The sequence below is a fragment of the Pelecanus crispus genome, chromosome 5 (genome assembly GCF_030463565.1).
Source record: "Pelecanus crispus isolate bPelCri1 chromosome 5, bPelCri1.pri, whole genome shotgun sequence".
Lineage (NCBI taxonomy): Eukaryota > Metazoa > Chordata > Aves > Pelecaniformes > Pelecanidae > Pelecanus > Pelecanus crispus.
This window is the reverse complement of record NC_134647.1, coordinates 81,151,524-81,171,765: the sequence shown is the minus strand read 5'-3', so window position 1 is coordinate 81,171,765 and position 20,242 is coordinate 81,151,524. Positions and strand designations below refer to the sequence as shown.

General features: G+C 38.7%; 1 protein-coding gene across 1 annotated transcript in view; it reads left to right on the top strand.

The window, feature by feature from the left end:
- The window catches only part of DPYD (dihydropyrimidine dehydrogenase), a 351,478-nt gene that overhangs the window by 229,243 nt on the left and 101,993 nt on the right, over positions 1 to 20,242 (top strand). The window contains exons 16-17 of the mRNA XM_075710934.1: positions 3,381 to 3,449; positions 5,930 to 6,013. Of these exons, the coding sequence (XP_075567049.1) occupies positions 3,381 to 3,449; positions 5,930 to 6,013 (153 nt within the window). The remainder of the gene's footprint in view (positions 1 to 3,380; positions 3,450 to 5,929; positions 6,014 to 20,242) is intronic.

Below are 20,242 nucleotides of genomic sequence, written 5' to 3'. Positions count from 1 at the left end.
GGAGATAATATTCTATGCTTTCTTTATAAATTCACCTGTGTGATTTTTAGGAGTAGATTCAAGCCTCAAACATCCCAGATAGTGCCCCTAAATGTCCACATATGATAATTATCATTTTTTTTTGTCATGGGTACTGATTCCGCATGAAAAGACCGTAGAGGCATTTTGGGGAAGAACAGTCACTTGAGGAAGGACAGTTTTGTTGACATGGAGTGCTGGAGGATCTGTTTCCACCTAGGAATTAAGTTTAATTTCAAGTTATAAGAGAACACTGGGGAAAAAAGGAGAATAAAATCCCTACTATTTTTAAATTTTCATTTTTCCCTCAGATCATGGTTTTCATGTGAACAGTCACGGCAGAAATGTAATTTTTGCTTTCGGTTATTTTTGTTACCGGAAACCACTGCTTCTGTCAAAAGTATGCACTTAATTTTAAATGTGAATGCTACAACTAATCAATGTTAAATAAACATCTTGTCATAATTAACAGCTCTTTGAAACATCACAGATCTTGTTCCTCCTCTTTTGTACACTCCCAGCAGAATTTTCAGATTTCATTAATAACACTTGACATAACCGAACTCAGCTACTTGTGAATGTAGTCAGCCGCCCTTGTTGTCTTACAGCTTTCCCTGCTGAAAAACTGGGTTTGTTGTAAAGCTGAATTGTGTAGATTTCTGATATACTTTGGATTGTGACTGCAACTGTGAAAATCCTTATCATGTTGTCAGTGTCTGAGTTGGGTTTGGTGGGTTTTTTTTTTTTGCTTTAGTTAGTTTATAAAAAGCGTGAATTTGACAAGATACGGTTTCTAGCTAACTTCCAGTTAGTGCATATTTTAACTAGTTTCTTACTCTAAATTTCTCTCATATATACTTGCTTAAACTGATTTTTCACAATGGGTGTTTTTAAAAATATTAGTCTCTTTAGAGAGATCTAGATTTATTTCCAGAGTGCTCAAATGATCTTGCATATTCAAATAGAACATAGAGCAAATTTTGTTTCGTAAACATGTGACCTATAGAGCTGTAGAAGGTTTTTCACAATAGAAGAAAGTGTGGTATAGGGGAGAGAGTTTTTTCCTCTGTCAAAAGGGGAATAAAAGCGTGGCCAGTAATGACTGTGTGCGTTTAATGAAAAGCTTGGTCGTATATTTATGCCAGAGGTGCACGCAAATGGGCACCTGCGGGCAAGGCAGGCACTTCATCAAATGCTTTCCTTCTTGAAAGGCTCCCGTCTGGCAAACATCAGCCAGGAGGTTGGACGGGTAGGTAGTCTGCAGGTAGGTGGGTGGTAGATTGATTCATCAGAGCAAAGCAATGGAAATAATGGAAACGATGATGATGATAAGTGGTATTGTCCTTTTAAATGGATAGATTGTAACCTCCCCGTGTCTAATTTTCTCCATTTTTGCATAATTTTCTTCCTTTTTAAAGTATATTTCCCTCCCTTCTAAAGATACTAAATATCTCATCCTTCTTATGGAGATAATTTGGGAGTTTACAGTTTCCGACGATTGTGTGTATTGGACAATTTTTCTACACCATGCTTATCAGTATTTTTGCCTTATATGAATGAGTCATTAACCCTCAGCGTCGTGGGAAAGTTCAAGAGAAATGTTATAGTGGCTGGGAGTTCCAGATTAAGCTCATCCCAGATATTGATGCCGACAGTAAAACTTGTTTGGAAAGCAAAAAAAAAATTAAACCCCAATGTTATCCTACCTGTGAATCAAACTTACCTGTGAAACTTTCATATGTTTCACAGAAGAGGGCCAAATAAGCAAGAATGTGGCCAGATGGTTTTCTGTTCTCCTCTCCTGGTGTTTCCTTTGAACGTAGGCCAGTAGTGTGCTCGTAAGTTCTGTGATTTCGTTTTCCGATTTAACCTTTTTAGCTGCTGCAGTGCAGGTCTCTTGCTTTTTTCTTGCAAACCTCATCCTTCTAAGAAGTTCCCCATGCAGGAGTTCCTGGGCTGAGTTCTCTGCTGATCTCACCACGAATGTACCGACTTCAGAGTTTCAGTGTCTGATGATCTTCGATGGGTCCACAATGAGTGATTTTGTTTTAGTCTTAAATAGAAATTAACACTCTTACTTGAACTGGACGTTGACCGGAAGAGTAGTTAACATTAATTTATAGAATCATAGAATCGTTTAGGTTGGAAAAGACCTTCAAGATCATCCAGTGCAACCATTAACCTACACTACCAAGTCCACCACTCAACCAGTTAAGGGGAGAGTAGCAATTTCATGTTTCCTGGCTTGGTAGCTGGATTATTTTTTAATGAAAGTAAAAACTAGGAATCATTAAGGTTGTTCCTTTAACAGTAAAGAGCACTGTATGCAACTGGAAAGGTGTGTGTCTGGCTGCTGTCCCGGAAGAATCCTATTAGAACTTATTTTACCTAAAAACTTGAACCTCAACAAAGATCTTATTAGAGGCAGTGGCAGCTACAGGCAGAACCCAGCCCTGAAGGGTGCTCAGTGCCGTGCGGAGGAAAGGCAATACACAGGAACAGCTCTTGGGGAACCGGGGCCACAGCCAGTGAATAGGAAATAAAATGTGGATTGTGGGAAGACAAAAGCTGGAATTTCCCTGTGCCACTCTCCCAGTCCTCCAAGATTTTCCTAACATCCTACCAGTCTCCTCCCGGTTGCCTCTACACAAAACATTCCCGGCTGCCTGCCACTGTCCTTAACTTGCAAAGTATGAGATTCCAGGGGGCTGGTTTTGGTGTATCCCAGCTTCCTGAAGTCAGCTGGAATATTGCGTTCATACGCTGCCACATTGGACTGTAAACTCTTGCGCTTATGTCTTCCCTACCTCTAAAGAGCCCCAAGTGCTTCTGGCACTGTATAAATAGTAAATAACTTAATTCCTCTGACCTCAGAAACAAGTCTGACGGTTCCTGGTGGGCTCTGTGTCTAGGACAGTCTTTGTTCTAGCCTTATTGCATGACGAAGAGAATGCAAAGTCCTCCACGTGTTCAACTAGACCTGTTGGTTTTCCTTAATGACTTAAAAAAATAGGGATAAAATAGAATCATAGAATGGTTTAGGTTGGAAAAGACCTTTAAGTTCATCCAGTCCAACCATTCACCTAACACTACCAAGTCTACTGCTAAACCAATTAATGGTAGAGTAATAATTAATTTCATGTTTCGTGGCGTGGTGGCTGGATTATTTTTTAACAAGCAAAACGTTGTATACCTCATCCCCGGTGAAACCTACAGCTACATTTCACTACACATGCTAGTAGTATACAGCTGGTAGTTGCCATACGCGGGTAGTGGTAGTTAATATCTGGAGTCACAGTAAGGTACTATCTTATGAAATCTGGTAACGTGGCTTAAAATGCTTGCCTATATATTCTTTTTAGATCCTGATTGCCAGCATCATGTGCAGCTATAGCAGGGTGGACTGGACTCAACTTTCAAAAATGGCTGAGGTAATGGTTTCCTAAATACGTTTCTGCTTCTTTTTTTTTTTTTTTTTTATTCTCCTTAAAAACGAGAGCTGCAGTAAGGAATTTCTTGAAAGAAACAGATTCAAAGTGAAAAATGGGAATTTAAAGCATGTCCATTATAATTTGTTTATTCTGTGTTTTCATTAAAATGATGGAAATGTAAATTTAAAGGAAATCTGTTCCATAAAAATGGTCCCTTGGATTTTTAAGCAGTACCTGGAAAGCCTTTAGTCTTTGAATCTATATGCTTTTTATTTGCATTTTAAGCAAACTGTATATTATGACGGATGCCCTGATAAAATTTAATTCTACCTTTGAGAGCCTAACTTGATCTTACCTTGCCTACAGGCACACTAGTTTGACAGCACCAGAAGAAATTTTGAATATAAAACTCTTGAATATTTAAAGTATAAAAGGCTCATTTAATGCTATTCTAGTTTTAATACAGACTTTCAAAAATGATAGCGGAGAAAGCCAGCGTATGTAATAGCAGTCAGCAGGCTTCCTATAATAGAAATCCAGTCGTACACAAATGCAAACAGACTACGCACCTGAAATTTTGATTCAATTTGAAGGAAAAAAAATATTTAAAAACATGTACCTGTGTCCATAGGGGCTAGTATAAGAAGTACTTGATTAAGACTGCAATAATTTCATGCAGAAGGATGTCTACATCTGAATGTAATACAAAGTTGATATTTTTAAATAAAACTGGTTTTTTTCCACATAAAGTATCTAGAGGAAATAAAAAGCATAGTTTTGGATCAATAAAGGAACGTTTTAACAAATTTAAGTGAAGAGAAAAGATTAGCTTGTCATTATTGCTAGCATGAGCTCAGATTTAAACGTTTTGTAAGTATTTTTTTGCATTTTTTTTTATATACACGTGTAGATATGGGTGTGGATATTATTGAAGTTGTGTTTTCATATGGCTGAATGTATATGTTTGGACGTCGTCATTTTTTTATTCACAGTGTCCTCAGCTCTCCTATGGTGATGTGGGAAGACGCTTCTTTGGGCATTTTAAACCTATGAGGAAAAAAAGCACTTTGGGGACTTAGGGAAGCAAAATTAAACATTATCAGTAATTGGCTTGGTGATCTTCAACACTAGTCCATTTTATACCTGTATTTACCTAATTGACCATGAAATCTTTTGTGGAATCCGCGCTTGACAGGAGCAGTACCGCTTTTAAACCGACTAAGATGAATGGCTTTATTGTGCCGTTTGCTCCCCTTTTTTAATCCAGCGGTACTGCTGAGCCACTTTAAGACAGATATTTCCAATCTGCGTTCGTATTTATGTTACCCCTTTAGAAAAAAGCAGCTATTTACATGCGCTCAATAACGTGTCACGTATGCGATGCAACTTTCTTCGGCCAAGTAGTTGTTAGGGCGCTCTGGAATCCACAGCTGAAGAGCGGTGATACTTAATTGCGTGCGTGGGATCCTACCTAGAAGGTAATAGATGTGGCTTGCCAAAGAGCAGAAGCCCCGGAAGGTACCGCGGTGCCTCTCGGCAGGAGGACGACCTATTCCTACGAAAGGTCAGCTTGTCACGGAGGCTGACGGCACCGGCATCAGCGCGGCACGGCCGGGCTTGCAGAGCTGGCCGGGACGGGGACGATTCCTGAAAGTGATGGACGGCTTCTCCCCTGCTCCGGCGCTCGGAGAGCTGCTGAACCATGGCCGCACAGCAGGCCACGCTACTCCAGTTCAATAAGCAAAAACAAAATGCAAATGCAAAACAAAATACTGGTTGGAGCCATGTGGAAGGCAGCGGGAGAGATCCTCGTCTCAGGCCGGAGCGGTTCAGCAGGGAGGACGAGGAGCGTCTTTGTGGGCTGCCCTTGTACGCCTCGGCTCCTTTGCCTTTTTAATTGCACCTAACAGAGGGTGTTGAAGAGAAATTAGCAGGAATAATATGTTTATATCGACTCAATACTCTCTTGTTTGACTTCAGAAGCAAAAATGTTTAATGACAAAAGCTACGGCACAGTACAGGCACCTGCAGAAAATTCAGCGACTAAATTCATGGAAGCAGAAAGGAGAAATTTGCTACTAAGTCACAGTTCTTCAGAGCAGAAGCGCCTGGGTAACACTGACTACCGAACCTCGCTCTCAGTGCTGCCCTAAGGCCCTGTAATTACATTTCATTTTTTAACATTCTCCAGAACCGACTCCTTATTGTGCTTGTCTCTTTTCTAATTTATTTTTTACTTTAATTTCCTTTGCAATTTTGGGAAGCCACATCAGTTCTTGAAATTCTTCTCTGTAATGATCAACACATTTCTTTTTCAGGCTATCATAACCATAGCTTTCTCTCTTTAAAAAAAAAAAAAAAAAAAAAAGAGAAATCAAACATCTGAAGAAATCTATTTAACATGAACAGTAAACGCTACAGGAAAGCGTACATTACTCGGAGCTAATTTTGCATTTTTTGTCCTTTTGCATGTTTCATAGGTTGCTGGTGCAGATGCGCTGGAGTTAAATTTATCGTGTCCTCATGGTATGGGGGAGAGAGGCATGGGCCTGGCCTGTGGGCAGGTAGGACTGTAACCGCAATGTCTTTCATGTCCTGCGCTACCTCATTGATAGTTACACCTTGGGGGGAAGACACAAGCAGCAGATTACTAGCTGGAGATTTTTAGGTTGAACGCGTTTAAATATTTAGTGCTGAAAGCAAAAAAAAAAAAAAAAAAAGAAGACAGAAGCTGAGAATATACAAAATGCTTAGTTTTGCTGAGAACAAAAATGCATTATGTATCTGACAAGGAACAAGACGAAAACAAATAATTTCAAAAAAGCGCTTGGACAGAATTTGTTGGTTTCCATTTCAGTGCCCTGTAGATATCTTTTAGATCACAACCTGGTAACTACTGCGTATATCAATAATGATTTTGAAGGACGTGAGATCTACACACATTTCATTTCACAATTTTTAGCATATGAACCTAGCTGTATTTGAGAATGATGGAGTAGGGCACGCATTCTGGTAGTGCCACCTACAGTTAACGTCTTCTCTTATAAGAGCCTGTGCTCTGTAACCTATAGATTTGATGGTTTATACAGTTTAGGTTGGAATTATCCGTGCCTGATGTCTCTGCCGTGTAGAAATCTGACGCAGAGTTTATCAATACATCCTGTGACTTCAGTTAGGAGAATGGGTGTTGTTTTGCCCATGAAAAGAAAATAAACATGCACAAAAGCCCATTCTCATATCCTTTTGAAGTTTTCAGATTTTTCCATGGTTTGGTCATGGCTTCAAGTTTGTTTTGGCTCTGAAACGTGCCCAAATGTGGTGAACTTGGAAGTCTCTGAAAAATCTTGGTTTATAGTCTAATGGGAGAGATTTTTTAGAGTTTGGCCATCAAAGTTTCAGAAGTCCAAAGCCTGCTTGATTTCCCGTTGTGGTGGGTTGACCCTGGCTGGATGCCAGGTGCCCACCAAAGCCACTCTATCACTGCCCTTCTCAGCTGGACAGGGGAGAGAAAATATAATGAAAAGCTCATGGGTCGAGATAAGGACAGGGAGATCACTCAGCAATCACCGCCATGAGCAAAACAGACTCGACTTGGGGAAAAATCAGTTTAATTTATTACCAATCGAAACTGAGTAGGAGAGAGGAGTGAAACATGTGTAGGGTAATGAGAAATAAAACCAAATCTTAAAACACCTTCCCCCCACCCCTCCCTTCTTCCCGGGCTCAACTTCACTCCTAATTTTCTCTCCCTCCTCCCCCCGAGCAGCGCAGGGGGACGGGGAATGGGGGTTGGGGTCAGTCCATCACATGTCATCTCTGCTGCTCCTTCCTCCTCAGGGGAGGGCTCCTCACACTCCTCCCCTGCCCCAGCGTGGGGTCCCTCCCATGGCAGACAGTCCTCCACGAGCTGCTCCAGCGTGGGTCCTTCCCACGGGCTATCCCCATCTTCCTGTGTTTTGGAGAGAGGGAAGAAGAAGAAGAGGGAGATGCAGTGGGAATCGTGATAATGATTGGTAGTATTAGGTTAATGGTTGGACTGGATGATCTTAAAGGTCTTTTCCAACCTAAACGATTCTATGATTCTATGATTACATGCTCTAAAATCAACACATGCTCTTCAGCTGATCCCCTTGGAGAGGGCTGGTCAACATCTTAATTCATCCTCACTTCCTCAGTTTAACACAAAACATTTAAGAACCGAGGTGTGATGGGATAACCAACCCATTAACTTTCTAAAACTTTTAGTAGGGAGGCAATAGGAGCTGTAATTGTTTCAATGCAGGTGAAGTTTTATCGTAGCGATACTGTCAGGCACAGTGCACGGGACGTTTCATTATTTTCTGTGAACAAAATGATGTCAATCTGTTCCATGCTATAGATTATTATTTTTAATGAAAGTAATCTGGATGCTTTTCATGGCCAGTGGTCATTTACCAAAGTTATGATTAAAAATGGGAGAGGAGAAAATTATAAAAACCCTCCAGGACCACACCAGCGAGATGGTAATAGTTATTAATTTTTTTCCCTGAATTGCGTTCAACAACAGAGCTGTACGTTTATGAAGCAATTCCCACCCTTCAGTCTGCGCAGCATAGCTTGATAGTTTGGGTTGTCCCCACCTGTGATGGCAGCAAGCTGTAGAAGGGTGAGGTTTGGTCAGGGATAGCCGTGAAGGTTTCACACTGAAGCTGAAACAGGCTCCTTTTTCTTTTTTTTTTTTTTTTCTTTTTTTTAGGCTTCTGTTATTTCCAGCTTTCACTGGTTGGAATAATATATGCATGTGAAGTTGCTTAGATGTGTAGTCAGTAGGGAGCTGTCTGGCTACATGGGTTTTTACATATCTTTCAGCTATTGTAAAATCAGAGAACCAAATGCAAAATGTGAGCACTCAGGGCTATCGTGTGGATTTGTGACTCTCCTTGGAGGAGATCAGATCCATAAAGCAAGAAAAAGATTACATTATATATACATATATGTTTGTATAATAATAAAATTTCTCTCTTCCCCATACAATATGGATATTCTTTTGAATGTTTAATATATACTACTCTCGTTTAAATATATTCTTGTGTTTTCTTAAGTGTCTCACCAAAATGAGAGCTCAGAAAAGAATCTGCTTCTTTAGACAAAAAAATGAAGAACGCAAGCCATCTTTAGAGGGCCAGATCCTAAGGTGGTTCTTCAGAGCTGGCTAAAATTAAATTATAGTGGCTTTAAATGAAGTTTATCGAAGCAAAGGGTGAGGATAAACCAGGCAAAATAACAATATGTGCAATGGGATCTATCAGTAGCCCTTCAGGTGGCTTCCACGTGTGGTGGCCCCTGCAGACCCCATCATAAGATAGGAAAGTGCTAGGAAGTATTGTGGCTCTACTCCTAATTTTTTTTTTTTTCTTTTTCCCCCAGAGCTGAAGTCAAATAGGTTATACATGGGTGGTGTGGGGAGGAGAGGGCTCAGATACGCTCTGGGGGAAAAACACCACTCAATATCTAGAAGTCAGGGCATGAGGCTTTGAGAGACAGAGCAGCTTTCCTGGTTTCTTAAATCTTTTTGATAACATAATCCACATCTTCATAGGAAAATTTTTTAGGGATTATGTCCCTTTTCATGCCTAAGTACATTAAATCCTCAGGAAACTACAGAAATTGCTGAGATGAAAAATGATGGCAGAAAAACATGTATGTATATTTTTACTATTTATAATGTCTAAAATGTTCTGCCTTTTTTGTTGTTGTTTAAAAAAAAGGGAAAGGAAAGGTTAATTACACTGTCTACTTTTCCTCCTCATTTCAATTCCTATGGTGTGCCTAAGGGTGAGTGTAGAAATCTGGGAACATCAGATTTGTTTTTTCTCTATCCTATTTTATTATCTACTCTCAAACACTTCCACTGTGTTATACGCACTGTAAATTTTAAAAATTCCAGATATACCCAAATTATATAGATAAAGAATTGGTACTAAGAATGGCTGTTTGTTTTATACTGAATTACAGTTCTGAGCTTTTATTTGATTTTAATTCTAAGTCATTAGTGCAGACACTCTGGCGCCCAAACAGCATAGCTAGCCAGAGGGTAATATGAAGAGGCATCTGTATTGCTGCCAATAAGTTACTTAAAGCTGGTTCTGTATAAAATGTCAATTATGTTTACTAATGCTGATTAATGATAATAAAGTTAAGGTTTGTATTCTTTCATAACAATCTGCAACTGTATAAAAGTTGGATATCATTAAAAATCCTAATAGAATTTCCATCGTTAGGTTTAACAGCACTAATGCACAGGTTTTCTTTGAATCAGATAACATACGTGTACAAAACATTTAATTGTAAACACAAAGACACCGTGGTGAACGGCAGAGTATTAAAAAATGACAGTGTCGCTTTTCCACTATAGTTCATTACTGTAGTAATTATAGCATAAAATTATGAAAATAATAAATCAATCAAACATCCAAGATGGTAGCACTCGCATTTCAATGTCTGACTTGTGCTGGTGTATTTGTGGTGCGTTTTTTGTCTCTTCACTGGAAGCTATGCAAAGATGTTTTAATTTTTTTTTTTTTTTTTTTACTTATCCTTCTAAAAAGTGGCATTAAATATTCAGAAGCATTACTGTGATGGGAAATCAACCAATTTTAAGTGTTGGGCTTTTTGGTTTTGGTCCAAAAGTCAGCCAGTCTCTCCAGCTGCTCTGGTAAGAATGACTAAATAGTTGAATTGAGCTGATAGTTTGGGGTTTATTTTGCATTCCTGCTAAGTTCTGTGTCATTCTTTGTTGTTCAGGTGAAAGGCCAGGACTAGTAGGTGTAATGTGCATATACCTAGAATAAGACCGACTAGGACGAGTGATATCCAAAGTCTTCAAAAATATCAGTGAGTCTCCTTGGCCTAATGGGGAGTGAAAAACAGCGGAGGGAAGCAAAGAGCAGCCTACAGCTGCTTGAAAGGCAGTAACAAAGGTGCTGGAAGAGTGGGTGCCAAGAGGGAAAGCTGATTCTCTGTAGTATCAGGTGATACAGCAAGGGGCAACAGCCACAGATTGCAAGCGGAACATTTCAGGGTGGACATCAGGAAACAAATTGACCAAGGAGGTGATGCAGGACAGGAGCGTGTTGCCTAGTAGGGCCGCATACTCTCCACCTCCGGAGTTTTCAGGGCTCAGGCAGGCAAAGCCATGGCCAACCTCAACTGGTGGTGGTGCTAGTCCCACTCGGAGCAGGAGCTTGGACTCGCTGCCCTCCAGAAGTCCATTCAGACAGACATTTCTGTGATTCTGTGGATTCACCCTGCTCAACTCCTGTCCAAAGGTACTGCATGGTTTATACCGGAGACAGGAAATGAGTAGTGGATAAAAGGAAGCACAAAGACTCACTTGTTGACTTGGGGTGAGGTGATCAGTATGATACGGAGATCTCAAGTCATCAGTTAAATTTCCAAAGCACAGAGGATGCTTCTACACTTTCTAAAAAACCCCAAATCTCATATTCAGAGATCTCAGCCTAAGTGCAAGAACAGACATTCTTTATGCTATAAGCAAATATTTTAAAAGTTAATAACATCCTGGCTTATAAATATTTCTCATTAATTAGTCATACCTTCTAACCTCCAAAATATATAAAAAAAAAAAAATCTTTGCCTATCTCAGCATTTAAGCTATAGGTTTGGGGGATTGTTTGCTTTTTTTAGTTAATATTGAAGGAGGCATGTATATGTCTCTTGTGAGCGCTGAAATCCAGATTCTGGTCGTTTAACTACTCAGATCATATGCAAAATGAACTTGCTTTGTGGTTCTTTTCTTACCTTTATTTTCATTTTACTTAAACTGTACTTGCTACAGTCTCTGCTGCTGCCTGTGTTCATGTTTATTGCCTGCAATTAGGAGGCAAGTTTCATAAAAGCCCACATTGCCTCATTCAGAGGAAGACAAATCTGTTAAAAACAAAAAGAAAAAAAAAAAAAAAAAAAAAAAAACCAAAAGCCCTGGTTACTCTGCGAAGATGGGAACTGGCTGCATGGCACAATTAGATTTGCTCTGCCGTACCTTGGAAATAGGAAAGATGAGGCTGCTTTTTAATTGAAGTGCACAGCATAGCATGCTAATTCGCTGTTGCTCTGCCAGCAAGGAGCTTGAAGTATTTTAAATAAATGATGCCCCAAACAGAATTTGATTATATCTGTGTTCATGTGGCATTCTGCTATCACCCTACAATAATATGCTGGTTAAGTATAATTCATTGAGTCCTGCAGGCAGAATTAGTTCTCTCTCTTCTCTTTCGTATCAGTTACTGCAACAAATTAATGCAAAGTACAGCAGGGTGGTGTTACGCCGTGCTGTAGCAGCAGCGGGAACATCGCCACCCAAAATCCAGTATAAACCAGTATAATTTGCCCAGAGAGGTGGTAGATGCCCCATCCCTGGCACCATCCCAGGCCAGGTTGGACGGGGCTCTGAGCACCCTGGGCTGGTTAAAGCTGTCCCTGTCACTGCAGGGGCTGGGCTGGGTGGCCTCTAAAGGTCCCTTCCCACCCAGAGCATTCCGTGATTCTATGATTCTATGATAATCCAAGTGAGGTTTGAGTTGGTGTTTGCGGTGGAGTGTCAGGATTTAGGTGGCTTGTTGTTCTCTTGCACTGGCCGCTTTCATGCGTTTTGGCTGGGGTCTTAGCTGATCTCCCTGCCTTTGTGTCTCTTGCTGCCCTCTGTTGCTTTGGGGCATGTTTCAACCAAATGACCTGTTTCAGTCACGTTTTTCAGAGTTGAAACTCTTTCAAAGATCCTGAATTTAGTGGACTTGGTAGTGTAGGTGAATGGTTGGACTGGATGATCTTAAAGGTCTTTTCCAACCTAAACGATTCTATGATTCTGTGATTCTATGAATTTCTCTAAGTTTCATAAAAGTAGGCAGCAGGGAAGGGGAGAGAAATTGTCTGCCACCCAAGCTGATGGATACGAACAGGAGCCTTAGTAGTCCAGCTGAGGGAAAAGCTCAGGCAGACGCAGGGAATTTTTTCCTAGTTTTTACTTTCATTATAAATAATCCAGCCACCAAGCCAGGAAACATGAAATTGCTACTCTCCCCTTAATTGGTTTAGTGGTGGACTTGGTAGTGTTAGGTTAATGGTTGGACTGGATGATCTTAAAGGTCTTTTCCAACCTAAACAATTTGATGATTCTATGAATTCAGCGACAAGGCGCAGACTCCTCAGAAACAAGGATTCCTTGGTTCCAGCGGTGCTGGTGTCACTCTGCATGTGCAGAGATGTGCTGCGTTGGGGGTTGTTTTGCTGGGAGGGTCTTCGGGATGTGCGGGGAGAAGGGATGCTGCTGATTGCCTCCCGCAACTCCTGCAAACGTAGATCCAAGCACGCTTTTTTGCAGGCCAGGAGATGGGTTTTGTGGGCTTACGTTCCTGGCTCCCACACTGGTCATGGCCACACGTCATCCTTTATGATAGTTCCCTTTTGTTGTTTTAACCTCTTTGGATGATTTTTTCACCTTCCCTGGTTTCATGTGTGTGTCTTCCCCTTCTCTTTCCGCTCCCTCCTCCTATAAAATCCTCCTCATAAAGTAAACCCTTTGCTGAGTTGCTTTCAACGTAACAAATGACTCAAGCTTTTCACTGGAAATCTGAACAGAAAAAGCTGGCTGACGATGTGGTCTCTCCTGGGTTGGTGGCATCACTCACCTTCCTCCAGTACTGAAGGATTCGTTTTCTTTTCTGTTGCCCTCACAGGATTCAGGTGTGATTAAATGTCATGATTTAAATGGATTTCTTCCATGTCTTTAGTTCCATACGTCCCTAATATGCTCATGTATTCTATTTTTTGTAACATGTAAAAGGAGACAATACTTAATAATGAGGTGCGACAGTTAATTGGTATTTTGTCTTAGGAATTCTGTTTTTCATACACTCGAGAAGAAATTAATTAAGATGCAACGTTTAATAAATTCATCACCAGAACACTATTCAATAATTTTATATTGTGGTTTGACAACATTTAATCCACTGTTATTGCTTTGAAGGATTTTTAATGGAATTACTCAAAAGACAAAATGGAAAATAAAAAGGGATTATAAATAGGACAGTAATGTTAACAGCACTACCGACTTGCTGAAACTTTTTAATGACATGGTATGGTTCTTAATAAGGTTTTAAATAATGTTTATGTGTGGTGACTTTTTGCTTATATCTGGAAAGCATTCTCTACAGAATGGATTTTCTTAGAAAATGTAAAAGTGATTCTGTTTCCTTGAAATTCATGAGGACACTTATTTTCAGTCTCACTATGATGGAAGCATTTCAGCTGGAATTCACATTATGGATGACAGATGTCCCAAAGAACGTGAGTTCGGCCAAAATATCCGTGACTTGCTGCTGTTTAAAACGGAAGCAAAAAGATTTGGGCTGTTTTAATGACGCAGCAGTAGCCTAACTATGATGGAGTATATAGTGAGTGCTTCCCAGAAAGAAAGTGTTGGTGTTGGGTTGACGGTTGGGCTGATGATCTTAGAGGTCCTTTCCAACCTTAGTGATGCTATTCTAGTTTTACTTTCATTAAAAAATAATCCAGCTACCACGTGAGGAAACATGACATTAATTATTTCTCTCCCCTTAATTGGTTTAGTGGTGGACTTGGCAGTGTTAGGTTAATGGTTGGACTGGATGATCTTAAAGGTCTTTTCCAACCTAAACAATTTGATGATTCTATGATTTTCTTTAAAACCAAACGGCAACCTGTACTTATTCTTGCAGTTGTATTTTAATGCACTGAGAAGCTTTCAGAAAAGGTAAATGTAGAAAACTTAGGCAGCATATTTCTGTCGTCTGCATGGTTAAATGTTTGGGTTAAATGTCCAAATCCTGTGGACTGCTTTGCCTTTGGATATGTGGTTGCAACATAAGGTATTGCAGTTGTTCCTACCGATGATGTATGGTAAATAGGATTTATTGGAAAGGAAATGAGCAACAAGTATCTATGTGCAGGTAAAATAAAATATTTTAAGGATGTTCATCGTGGTGCACAATAAAAGTTAACTACGCGGTGCACATTAATAGCTTTTTCTTTCTATGGTTTCAGTTTTATGACACCATTTGATGAAGTTAATTAACAGCGTGTTAACTATTTTCTTCACTGCCTACACGAGAATTTTCAGGACTAGGCTCATACTTTTTGAATTTTGCCTCACCTCCTGGTAAAGTTGGTCAGTGTGCTGGGAGGCTTGCTCTTTACAGGAGACCACATCTGAATACAGGCCCATCTGATGATCATTTTAAAACTGAGTGGGAAATCCTTCTCGGAGCGTAGGTTTTAAATTCCTCAGATTGGTGGTTTCAAAGGTTTATGGTTTCCTCAATTATTTGGTATTTTCTGCCTCTTTATTGTAGGAAAGGACTGAGAGCTTGCCTACGTGACCACAAGAAAAAGCTATTTGTAGCTGCAGCACTCATATATTCGAGTTCGATGCTTCCCTTTAAAATATTTCATGTATGACGTAAACCTAATGAAACCTTTATGCCTTCTAGCAGGTAACCTCTGCATGAACTAAAGCGCTGAAATATTGTTTAATCATGCTGCGTACCACTTTTTTACAGTGATATGAGAAACATTATTTTGGTTGGCTAGAAACAACCAAGATAAAGTACTTCGTTCTGTCAGGCATTTTTATTAGTCAACACTTTACATGTACCAATGCTGTTGATAAATAAATCTTTCTAGTTAGTATCTCCAAGAAGTTTATAAAATGTAAATGTGCAGTTTCACATTTTTATTTGGAACGTTTAGGCCCAGTTGGTATCGGAACAAATGATTTGCTAATTTGAACTGGCAATCTGTGCTTCACCCTTGCAGGCCAACTATTATTAACCTTTATTCTGACAACCAAAGAAAATAACGGTTGTGTCTGACTCCTTTAATGTTGCATTAAAATCAATACCTGTGAATAGCGATTGCTACGGTTTTAACTGACCTATGTCAATGAAACATAGAGGTTTTCCTATCGTATAACTATAACAATTTAAAAAAGCCTTATAGTTATTTTTTAAAGTAGAAAGTTTTCCTATAGTGATGTTTCTTCTGGTTGCTTAGATTAACATTTTAAATTAAAAAAGAAACCAAAACCACAATTTGGAATAGAGAAAAACGTTATGGTTCGACCACCTGTTTAGAAAGAGGACTCAGTTTTCAAAATAAATTCAGTTGGTTTTCTTTTAGTGCCGGGGAGAAAACAAAAAGCTTATGTGATCTGAAAAAGGGAGTAATTGCAAAGCTGACTAAAGACAGCCACAACCTTTCAAGTCTCAGTTGTGCTTGATCTTGACATCCCTCTTATCGTTGCTGTAACTCCCAACACAAATCCGTGGTTTGTACTTTTGTGTACCAGTCAACAAAAAAAATTCCAGCTCATTTTTGACCTTGCCTTCACGTTGGTTATCTTTTCAGTCATTAGGTGCTACATTATCAAAGAAGGGGTGTAGGAGTGCTGTGCTGCTAATAAGGTATCCAAAGTGGATCTCCCACACAGCACTTTGATAATGTATTCTGGAATTTGGATACTGGCCTATGTTAATGTTGGCAGCTATTGGATGGGATATGGTAAAAAACTTTGGAGTGTTGGGTTTTGGTTTGTTTGGGTTTTTTTTTGGGGGGGGGGGGGTTGGTTTTTTTTAACATACTGTTAAGCATCGTTCATTTGTGCAGCTCCAGTAGTCTACTACAATCAGGAAATGCTATAACAATTTATTGTTCCCATTTTTTCATTTGGAATAGAGAGAGGTGATCAAAGGCTATTTGTCTTATGCTTTTAACATCTTTCAAAGGTTCTAATTGTAGAGCTGGAGAAGGGAGAAATAGTGATTGTGATACCAAATGAGAGCAAAAAAGAAGAGGGAGATGGGGATCTGCTAAAATTGAAATTTATTAAAGAAATTCTGTTTCTTCCAAAACCTTTCATGAGTCTTTTAAGGTTTATTTGGTTAGACACTGTTAAATTTGATGTTCCTTTTTTTTTATGTGCACAATTTTTTTTTTTTTAAGTTTTTCAAAGTAGCCTAACTGTGAGAAGTAGGAACCGCAGTAGCGTCATAGTCTCATGTTGGCTTTTCTCAATACCTGCTGTTATCTCTCCCAGTATAGACTGGGGCTCAGAGCTTTGTCTTCTCAGCTCAGCCATGACCAAAGCCTGGACCTAATCCAGAGTGACTTGATTTTGTCCAGTGACACACTGGCATCACTGGAAAAAAAGAAGAATCTCAATTAGGGTCCTCCAAGTGGAACTTGAAGCAACTGATCTGAGGAGCAGCTGATCAAATCATGACACCATGCTTGCAGCTTTACTTTAAAGTAATAAAGTCCTAGAATCTAAGAATGGAGCTAGGTGGCAGGGTTTTTTTAGCTCTTATAGTTTCCCACAGAAAATTAAAAAAAAAAAAAAGTTGAATCAAGTCACCAGGCTCTTGCTTAGGTTTTTACTTTGGCAAAAACTTCTACAAATTGGGAGTCATTACTCCCTATAAATACAAAAAAATAAAAATAAAAATAAAAAAAAATATAGTCTCTACATGGTCTTCAAATGTTAATGCTTTTGTGTGAGTGAAAAGACTATAACAAAAACGTCTATAAATTGGGAGTCATTACTCCCTATAAACACAAAAAAATAAAAATTAAATTAAAATAAAAAATATGTAGCCTTTACATGCTCTTCAAATGTTAATGTTTTTGCCTGAGTGAAAAGACTATAACAAAAAGAATGAATGTAGTCTGTAACAGCTAATGGGAATTTTCCAAGCTATGCTTCTACATCTTAATCTGCAGTATTTTATAAGTAAAAATGTGCTTGTTTCACTAGTAGTGCATGCTTAGTTATATAAGCCATATGATATCTCTTCAGTTTAAAAATGTTACAGTTTTTGTTCAAATTATAAGGAGAACACTTATTATGTAGAAATAAAATAAATGTCTTAATTTACCCAGTAGATTTTTTAAAAGAAAGGAACATTTTAGAGTATGTAAGAGAGTAGAAAATAAGTATATCCTTGAATTAAAGCAGCAAGCAATAGTCACAGTACATATTGTTGCTATGGTAGTGTAGTGAAATGGTAACTATGTGGACCTTGCTTAATTCTTCTCATAGTAATGTCTGATCTTTTAGAAATTCTTCCCCCAAATAAACCCCTACAACCCCACTTCATTTTGAAACCTCTTGTTTCAAAGTGCAAGTTAATTAATAAAAGCTGAAGGCCTAAACTGGAATGAAACATTTTGACCCTCCCAGAACAAAATACGAAATTATCCATTTATGGATTTTTTAAAAAATTTTATCCTGAATAGAATTTTCCTGTACCTTTTTATTGAAGATGTCTAATGAAATTTTGAAGTAATTTTTTTTTTTTTTCTCTAATCTAACTGAAAAGGCTTCCATTACCTTCGGTACACTTTGGATCTCATGCCAAAAGGCAGTACACTAGTGACTGAAAAAGGGTCCTGAATTCACATACTGTCATTATCTCTCAAAGTTTATTTTGTGGCATTGGTTTCACATCACATCATATCATATATTCTAGCCAGAAGGATATAACCTCTCATCCACCAGCTACATTTTTGTGGGGTTGACCAGGCTGACCCAAAACCTCTGAAGTCATTTAGGCATTTTTTGAAATTTTTCCTAATATATATAGATAGCTTCACATACAACTGTGAAAACTGTTATTCCTGCCTTAGGTTAAACTGCCTCATTTCTTTCTTTTTGACAGCTGCGGTCAATAGATGTTGACCAAAAGCTGTCAAATTTCCTGAGAAATGAGGAAGCGTTTTTTTACTCCAGATGAGAAGTAGAGAGTTATTTGTCTTCTATCCTGGGAAATCCTTCTCTTAATTTGACAGGCTTTAAACATATTGTTAGCTTTAATTAAGTTTGAAATGGGACAAATGCACAACCTAAACTGCCCCTTTCTAGCATGTGAGAAGACAGTAAAATTAACCGTGAGATTCGGAAATGGTGTCTCTCTCGCTGTTGTGATTGACTGCAATTCTGTATTTAGGTACTGTGGAAATCTTGGGTAGGTTTAGAGGCAGGCAGTTTTATGAAGGCAATGTTGGACATCTCATAGGAGGAGGGAGAAAAGAGACCTGTGGAAAAGATCAATAGTAATATAAAAAAAAAAAAAAGAGGTGAATGCTAAAGATACTAATTTGCAATGCTTTAAGCTGAAATTCCCATACTTCTACTTTTTCTTCACATTTGAAGGAATAGCAAAAGAGTAGCTCTTCACACACAGAGAGAATTTTTTTTTTTTTTTTAATTTATAATTCTGATTTCCTGATGGATTTCTGCATCCATGTTTGATCCGGAAAAGAAATACATGATAGACACATATAAAAACCATTTAAACTAACAGCATAAGCTAACAAGAATTCAGAACATCTGTGGGATCTCTGTAAAAGATCAGATCCAAACCTACACGTTGAGCCAGTGGAGTGGATTGAATAGGCAAGAAATCTATAGAAACACTGAAAATAGATCATAGTAAAGATTTCCAAAATTTCCAGAAATCTACGGCCAACCATTTCTGTGGTCATCTCTTCACAGTTTTGTTTCTTTCCGTGAAACACAAGGAGAGGTGACCTACTGTATGCACAGCATTTTCACGCTCCTTTTTAAACATGCAGGATGTGTCTGCCTTGGGGGTGATAGGACGTGGGATTCATCTCATTACCAATGCCAAATGCAATCAGTAGACAACTTGCTGCTTTAATTTCTGAGGACTTACTCTTCTAGTTATGGTTGTAGTTAAGCTTATCATGTGATCATTGAGGAAAAAGAGGTGAATAGTTGTTTTTCCTCTAGTATATCTACCCATTGGCAACGAGCAGTTAGGATTAAAAGCTCCACCTAGCCCAAGGCTATAATGAATATTCAGGAAAAATGATTCTGTACTGCTGCTTAGGGAAGTAAAAAGACAACCCCTGTAACATTCAAATCTCCTGTGCCTTTGGAATAAACAAGCAATATTTGATTAAGAACAGGAAGACGGAAGACGCGCTGATGTACATCTCATAACAAAAGAGTCTTTATATGGTATTAAATTACCAACAGATTCCTGTAGGTACAGTGCATGAATCAATATTATGTTTTAGCTGATGATGACTTCACCAGGCTTTTATTTAGATGGTGTTTGGTTAAAAAAAAAAAAAGAAAAAATACAGCAGATAAATGAAGTGTGCTGCCAACGGATGTTACAGTCCACTGAAGCATTTGTTCATTCTTCTGGATTGACACACAGAGCAAAATTATGCTACCCGTTCTGTAACAATTGCACTGTATCGTCATTAACGAGAGAACCAACAAACCTAGTTATGTGTAATAGAAGAGATAATTTATAGCAACGTGGTAGACTTTGAACCAAAAGCATCAGAATGCTGTACTACATTAAGCAGAAGAATATTTTAGTTAGTTGATATTGTTGATTTTGCGAATGTAAATGCCCAGCTGTTTTTACAGCTAATAACATTTTATGTATCAAGCCATCTAGAAAATATTTCTTAACTATGCAGGCTTCATCAACCACTTTATCAATGATAAAAGCTGCAGGCACTTTCATAAAGTTGGATTGGGGTAAAAAAAGATATTTATGTTATATTAGCAGTGACAGGTATTTTTTGTAATGTGATTTACGGGCCTCAAGTTTCATTCTCTTACAAGTTATATGCTCATCCTTGAATGTTTTATTAATCAAATCTCTGCTAAGAATCAGAAAATGCAATTTGTAAGTTGGGCTCAATCTTTCAGAAATCCA